The sequence below is a fragment of the Nomascus leucogenys genome, chromosome 4 (genome assembly GCF_006542625.1).
Source record: "Nomascus leucogenys isolate Asia chromosome 4, Asia_NLE_v1, whole genome shotgun sequence".
Lineage (NCBI taxonomy): Eukaryota > Metazoa > Chordata > Mammalia > Primates > Hylobatidae > Nomascus > Nomascus leucogenys.
Window position 1 is genome coordinate 88,761,292 of NC_044384.1, and position 8,095 is coordinate 88,769,386.

The window sequence follows — 8,095 nt, forward strand, 5'->3', positions numbered from 1 at the left end:
CAGCTCCCACACCGTCCGGCTGTGACAACCTCAGGTCCTCAGTGACAGGGAGCCTCTGCCAAGACAGTCCGAAAAACGGGAAGGGGCCCCGCTCATCTTTGGGGGGTCATCAAGAGCTTCAGATAAATTTGCTGAGCACCGGCTTCCTGATCACATTTCACATTTGACCAAACGATGTTCCTCTGCAGCCTCCCTCCCTTGGTCCCCAAATTGGCAGCACTTTCTAGAAGCTAGATGCAGAGGATGTCCTTTGTCAAGGGAAAAAGATGTGTTTCCTTTGGGATAAAAGGACACACACACACGTGTTTATGCACATGCAGATACGTCTGCCTCTCTCTATGGACATGTATAGAGATTTGGTTGTTTATGCATAAAATATCCCTGCATGGATACCCAGGAAACTGGTAACGTCAGTTGCCTTTAGGGAGGAAAACTAGGGGTCTGGGAGTCTTACGTAGGAGAATTTTTTAACCATATTTTATATATTTTTAAATTGTTCTACTCTGAGAAAATTTGAAAGTGTATAAAAAGCAAGCTCTGAGCCCCTTGTCTTCAACCCTGGGGCCTCTCTTGCCTGAAGTCCTGCCATGAAGATGAATCTCTGCCAGTTCCGTCAGGGCCCTGCTGAGGGGTGAGCAAAGGACACCACACCGAGGGGCCACCCATTGTCTCCCAACCTCGGTTCCCAGGACTCCCGTCCCCACGGGCCCTCTAGACTCTGTGAGGCTGTGATTCTGGGCTGGGTGAAGCCGGACCTGCCGCAGGGCCGATGCCGGCCTTTGTGGAGCCAGTCCTGGAATCTCAGAAATGTCCTGTGGTCAGGCCTGAGCTTTGTTAGTGACTCAGCAGAAAGCACCCAGCCCTGGCCCCGTGGCAGGCAGGCCAGCCAGAACCTGGGGTGCAGCCTCAGGCCTCCAGCATCCAGAGCCCAGGCCTGTGGGGATGTGGGCCCAGTGGGTGAGTGGCCACGGCCCAGACCTCTGTCTCAGCGAGGCATCAAAGGCTGGCAGAGTTGGCTGCTGGGGGAGCTCCTGGATGGGGCCAGAGCCCCAGCTCCGCGCTGAACTGAGTCCTGACCTGCTGGCTGACCTCCAAGGCCTCAGTTTCCCCATTCACAGGAGAAGACCAACTGCATGTAAGCAGAAGCCTGACATTAGAAATGCAGCTGCTCTGCGGCGTGCTTGTCAAGGATAAAAGCACAGCAGGCTGATGGGCCACCCAGGCTGCATGGCCACAGGCAGCCTCCATGCCCTGGAGCCCCAGTTTCTCCTCCATGAAATGAGGCTAATAAGACTTCCTCCAGGCCAGGAACTGTGGCTCATGCCTGTAATCCCAGCACTTTGGGAGGCCAAGGCAGGTGGATCACTTGAGGTCAGGAGTTTGAGACCAGCCTGGCCAACATGGTGAAACCCCGTCTCTACTAAAAATACAAAAATCAGCCAGACATGGTGGGATGCACCTGTAATCCCAGCTACTTGGGGGGCTGAGGCAGGAGAATCGCTTGAGCCCAGGAGGCAGAGGTTGCAGTGAGCTGAGATTGTGGCAGTGCACTCCAGCCTGGGTGACATAGTGAGACTCTGTCTCAAAAAAAAGACTCCCTCCAGTATCCACGCTTGGGATGATTAAATGAGACAATGCAGAGTCTTTAAGACATCAGCCGCCGCCAGCACCTTGAGGCTGCTGAATACCACCTGTCCCATCACTGACACGATGCTTCCACTCTGCTTATTTTCTTAAATAAATGTATTTTTACTGGCTACTTGATAGCACTGCCATATGTGGTGGATCAACGTCACTTGCCATAAATAGATTACACATTAAAAGTCGCCCTTCACAATAGTGCTAAATCTCAGCCATCTGTGTCCCACCCAAAATCAGCTCACACAGCCCCAGATTTGGGGACACTGTGAGATGAAGACATAAGTAACAAGCTTCGTATGCAATGATGGTAGAAAGGCAGGCAGAGGGGACACGATTTGCTCATTCAATTCTGCAAGCTTGGTGTTAGGGTTCACTTATGGCTGCCTTTCTTTTCTCCTTTCTTTCTTTCTTTCTTTCTTTTCTTTCTTTCCTTTCTTTCTTTCTCTTCTTTCTCTCTCTCTCTTTCTTTCTCTCTCTCTCTCTTTCTTTCTCTCTCTCTTTCTTTCTCTCTCTCTCTCTTTCTCTCTCTCTCTCTTTCTTTCTCTCTCTCTCTCTTTCTTCCTTCCTTTCTTTTCTTTTTTTTTTTTTTGACAGAGTCTTGCTTTGTCACCCAGGCTAGAGTACAGTGGTGTGATCTCGGCTGACTCCAACCTCTGCCTCCCAGGTTCAAGCGATTCTCCTGCCTCAGCCTCTGGAGTAGCTGGAACTACAGGCGTGCGCCACCATGCCCACTTAATTTTTTGTATTTTTAGTAGAGATGGGGTTTCACTATGTTGTCCAGGCTGGTCTCAAACTCCTAAGCTCAGGTGATCTGCTTGTCTCAGCCTCCCAAAGTGCTAGGATTACAGGCATGAGCCACCACGCCTGGCCTGCCTTTCTTATTAAGTGATTTTTAAAATTCCAGTTAAAATCAGCAAAGGCCAGAGAGAGGTGTTCTACACCTTCATGTTAACAAAATTATTTTAAAATGAGAAAAGCAGGTGCTGGGGAGGATGTGATGAAGCCGATGCTCACGCAGGCATCGGCAGGTTCATGCGTGTGAAGCACGCATGTGCTCAGGAAGGGTTGGTTAGCATGATAATCATATCCTGTTGGTGGTAACTATAAACTGGAACAGGACAGAGGGAAAACAATACAGAGATAACAACTACTGAGCCAGGGCCACGAAAATGTACGCAGCCCCAAAGCTAATGATTCTAGGCCTAAACACTGATCCCAAGGAAATAGTCTCCCCGCCCCATGTAACGAGACCCCTGCTGAGACAGACCTGCTGATTGTCGTCGTCCACGTCCTGTTATTTCAATGCTCGTCACTCACCCTGCCCCAGCCCACCGAAACTTCCGCATTTCCCCACCAGCCAAGCTCTCGTGTTGGGGGGCTTTTGTGCTTTCTTGAAGCAACTTCCCCAACCCTGGCATCCAGGTTTTCCCTCTGGCACCCCTCCACCCCTGCTCAGACCGCCCCCCTCAGGAAGGTCAGAGCTGGCCTTGGTGTCCACAGAGGCACCTGCCCAATGCCCCTACACTCCTTTGCCTTTGTGTTTTTCTCCAGAGCACTTATGCCTACCCAACATGGTCCATCTCATGGTTACTTACTGTTTATTTGGTTTATTGTTCATCTCCCTGAACTACAGAATGTCATCTCCTGAGGATGGTGACTTGTTCACCGCTGCATCCTCAGCACCCAAAGGAGAATCTGGCAGTCAGGAAATGCCCGGTGGATGTTTGTTGAATGAATAAATGATGCTGACAATGGAGACCGTCCAAACGTCTGAGCCAGTTAGCGTGCAGACACTCAACCCACCATGTGGAAACATGGGAACCCACTGAGAGGGAAATCCAGAGGTGGACGCACAGCTTCGGTGATTAATTAAATCCACGTGAATGTGTTCACAGCCTTTGCAAGGAGCACAGACACAGGGCGTGAGAGGACAGAGGACACATTCTCCCTCCCTGTCGCTGAGATCTGAGCAGCCCAGGGTGAAACTATCCACTCAGCAAGACCCTACAAGAAAATCAAACAGCCCATGCACTGCTTTGATCTGCATCCTTGCTGGCAGGAGGGTTGGGACTGGCCAGGCCTGGCTCTGGTCAGCCACCCCATTGGCAGGACCCTGCCAGTGGCCTGCCGTGTGTCTCTCTGTCCTGGGTCTCTCAGTGGTGTGGCAGTCCTCAGCTGGATGGCATCCAAAGTCCTTTCCATTTCCAACCAGGTTGAACAGCGTACGTGGCTTCCTTTGAGTTGAGTCGCCCAGCCAGGGTAAGACAGTGGTGAGGGCCCAGCCAGGTCCCACCTGTGAATTGGAAGCAGGTGGGAGGGTGAAATTCCTGGCCCAGCCCTGGGGTGAGTCTCCTTATGGATGCACCAAATGGAACAAGCCATGAGAATAGCGATGCAATGGTGAGGGTCATTCGGGGGGAAGTGCCGTAAACACCTGCTTGGGATCTAAAGCAGACTGTGGGTCTCGGGTGAACAGAAGGCGTGCCTCTCACTCTGCCTAGAGCATGTCCAAGCTTCAGGATCTTCACAGTGACACTAGGGACAGGGACCTCTGGAATAGTATTATGAGACCTGAAAAAAATAACACGTGGGTGTCAGACCCATGCCAGGGCTCAGTGAATCATTAGATAATCATTATCATCATTTTTGTCATTGTTATCTCCATCCTGGCAACTCCAACTGGATGCTCTTATTATTAATATTATTTTGTATTGGGTATTAATTATTATTAACTGACTAATATTAATTATGTTAACATTATTGTGCATTGCTAATATTCATATTTATTATTAATATTATTTTGCACGGACAAATGATAATTGTATATTAATAATATTTTGCATTGACAAATGGTGATTGTATGTTAATATTATTTTGCATTGACAAGTAGTAATTGTATATTAACATTATTTTGCACTGACAAATGGTAATTGTATATTTATGTGATGCTTTGATACCTGTGAGCAAGGAGATGGATATGTTAATAGCTTGATTGAATCATTCCCTATTGTATGTGTTTATCAAAACGTTACACTGTACCCCACTGGACCCTTGAATCTCATCATCTGATGGTGGGCTTCGTTCGGGCAACAGAGAAGAGCGGGGTGGCTGCTTCTGGAAGGCTTTCTTCTGATGATTGTAGGAGGATTTCTCCTAGCAACCCTCTTTCTCATTCTTACAATATGTCTGAGTTCTGAAAGCAACGTGGCAAGGCGGAGGAGAATCCTTTGAGGGCCCAACTGTCCTGACTTCAAGGTCCTGGCACCTCCTTAGAGTTGACTTAAGTACACACAAAGATCTGTGCACAGATGTGTGTAGAGTCTGTATTCTTAATCACCCCAGACTAGAAACAACCCAAATGTCTTTCAACTGAAGAACTATGAACAAACTGTGGTACATCCATTCAATGGAATACTACTGAGTCATGAAAAAGAACAAGCCAAATGGATGGTCCAAAATGCATCATGCTAAGAAGCCAACTCAAAGTCTGCACACTATATGATTCTATTTATGTGATGTTCTGGAAAAGGCAAGACTGTAGGGGCAGGAAACGGGTTCTGTGTTTCCCAGGAGCTGGAGGAGGGGGAGCAGCGTGAGAAGTTTTTTGTGGTGATGAGGCTGTCCTGGATCTCAATTGTGGCAATGGGATCAAACACAGCTGTGTTTGTCAAACTCACGTAACGGTACATTTTAAAAGGGTGAATTTTATTGTATATAAATCTTGCCCTAATAAAAATGTTTAAAATAATAACATCATATGAATTTGTTGACAAAAAAAGGTCCACGTAAAAACATTTGTCTCTATCTTAGGAGTTTTGGTTGCAAGTAACAGAAGCCCTAACCCTTGTACAAAACTGGGAACATGCTGGCTCATGTAACAAGAGAACCCGGCTGTAGATCTTAGGCACCACACGACTGAGAAGGTGACAATGATGGCATGAGAACACCATCTCTGTGCATCTGCTGTCTCTATGCTGGCTTCACTTTCAGGCCAGCATGAGGGACTTTTGTGATTCTGATGGGAAGAGAGAGTCTATGTTCAGACCACTCTGGCCGAAATCCCAGGGAGAACTCTCATTGGTCCAGCTTGGGTCATCCCTGGGCCAATCAGAGGGAAGAATATTTTTTCTTGTTAGAAAGGGATGAGCTCACAAGTCATGGGAAGACTCACAGGAAGCTTAAATGCATATTGCTAGATAGAAGAACCAATCCGAAAAGGCTACTTTCTCTATGATTCCAACTACGTGACTTTCTGGAAAAGGCAAAACTCTGGAGATGGTAAAAAGGTCAGTGGTTGCCAGGGGTTAGCAGGGAAGGAGGGATGGGCAGGAGGAGCACAGGATGTTTAGGGCTGTGAAACTCTTCTGTAGGATACTGGTGCGGTGGGCACATGTCCCCATAACATTTGTCAAATTTCATGGAACGTACTCCACCAAGTGTGAGCCCTCATGTAAACTAGGAGCCTTAGTCTCATAACAAAGTAATCCCCGGTGCTCCTCAGTTGTGACAAAGGAGCCTATCAGAGTGGCCAGAAGGACGCCTGGTACCTGACACCCGGCACCAAAGTGAGATGTTAGTAATAGGGGACACCGCGGGTAGGGGACGGTTGTGGAAACTCTCTGCACTTTCTTCTCAATTTTTCTGTAAACCTAAAACTGCCAGAAAAAAATTAAATTAACTTTAAAAACGAGAGGAAGAAGTAGGAGAGGTGTTGGACAGGCAAGGGACAAAGGTTCAACACAAGTGCGCATGTGTGTGTGGGTGCGCGTGGGTGCATGTGGGTGTGCATGGGTGCGCCTGGGTGCATGTGGGTGCGCGTGGGAAGGCAGTACTGAGCACATGTGTGCTTCACACCTGTGAACCTGCTGATACGTGTGTGAGTGCCAGCTTCGCCACATCCTCCCCAGAACCCACTTTTCTCTTTTTAAAATCCATTTTGTTAATGTCAAGGTGTATAACAACCCCTTGCCTTTGATGAATTTTTTTTTTTTTTTTTTTTTTTTTTTTTTTTTTTTGAGACAGTGACTCACTCCATCGCCCAGGCTGGAGTGCAGTGGTGCGATCTCGGCTCACTGCAACCTCCGCCTCCTGGGTTCAAGCGATTCTCCTGCCTCAGCCTCCCAAGTAGCTGGGACTACAGGCATGCGCTACCATGCCCGACTAATTTTTGTATTTTTAGTAGAGACGGGATTTCGCCAAGTTGGCCAGGCTGGTCTTGAACTCTTGACCTCAGGTGATCCGCCCGCCTCAGCCTCCCGAAGTGCTGGGATTATAGGCGTGAGCCACCGCACCTTGCCGCCTTTGCTAATTTTAACTGGAATTTAAAAAAATTATCTAATAAGAAAGGCAGCCGTCAGTAAACCCTGACACCAAGTTTGCAGGATTGAATGAGTGCATAACTACAGTTGTGTAAATGCACACACAGCCATGCACACGTGTGTCGGAAGAAGAATGGAAGGGTACATGCTAATCCTTTGTGAGGGTTATTAGTGGCTGAGAGGTTGTAGGTGATATTTTTCCCCTTTGGGCTTGCTTATCTCTTCTTTCTAAGGTGTGCATACTGAACATATATTGCTTGTGTAACTCAAATAAATAAATAGATAGATAGATAGTAAGCCGTATGCAAGGGAAGGGGTGAGGTCGAGTGTTTCCTTTTGTTTTGGATGTCTGGAATCAGCCCCAACCCAGGGTCACCGCTAATGATTGAGGGGAGATTGGGGACACGTCGAGGTAAAAGACGATGTGTTATTTTTGTAATAAGTGTAAACAAAATGTTTTTAACATGCCTTTTTTCTTACCCCTGCTAAGGTAAAATGAGTGCCTCGGTTTGGGGTCAGCAGAGGGGAGAAGAAGCCAGAGATGCTGAGAAGGAACTTTCTTTTCCCTTTTCAGAGAAAAGGATTTCTGCTTTCAAATCTGCTGTTTCCTGAGGCTGGGTGCTGAGTTCAGCTGCCCCTGGAGGAGCAGCAGCCCTGGGCCACTGGCAGGGCCACATCCTCTTCAGTCTGGACAAACTCCCTGCAGCCAGGGGAAGCGGCCCATGCCGGCTGTCCTGGTATGCAACATCAGACCCGCATGCTGGAATTTGACCCTTTTCCTGCCTGACACCCAGCAAAATAAACCCCAGGGAAGCGATCAACGCCTGCAACCGGAATCCAGAAGAAAGAGGAGTGACAGATAAGCCCCGGGTCACAGGCCAGTGAGGTCAGGACCTCCCAGGGACAGACGCACAGCCCAAGGTTTGGGTGTGAGATTTCGGAGCCCCAGGTAATAAAAATAAAACGGTTAAGGTGCCTAGCAGCTCAGTCCCTCACAGTGCTACCTGGGGCAAGGATGGAAATTCACCTCAGTTTGCTGTGGTTGCTATTGGCTGAATCATGTTCTCCCAAAATTCATATGTTGGAGTGTACCTCGGGATGTGGTACCTCAGGATACCTCAGTACCTCGGGATGTG

General features: G+C 48.2%; 1 protein-coding gene across 1 annotated transcript; it reads left to right on the forward strand.

Moving 5' to 3' along the window:
- The first annotated feature begins 769 nt into the window (after nucleotides 1-769).
- Nucleotides 770-7,822, forward strand: LOC115834658. Its single transcript, XM_030810051.1, has 3 exons — nucleotides 770-817; nucleotides 5,917-5,927; nucleotides 7,534-7,822. Exons 1-3 carry the CDS (start codon nucleotides 770-772, stop codon nucleotides 7,820-7,822), a joined length of 348 nt encoding a protein of 115 aa, XP_030665911.1.
- The last annotated feature ends 273 nt before the right edge of the window (nucleotides 7,823-8,095 follow it).

Bases quoted from the DNA above. Each gene is read 5' to 3' on its own strand.
- LOC115834658 (XM_030810051.1), top strand. From the start codon at position 770: ATGCCGGCCTTTGTGGAGCCAGTCCTGGAATCTCAGAAATGTCCTGTG.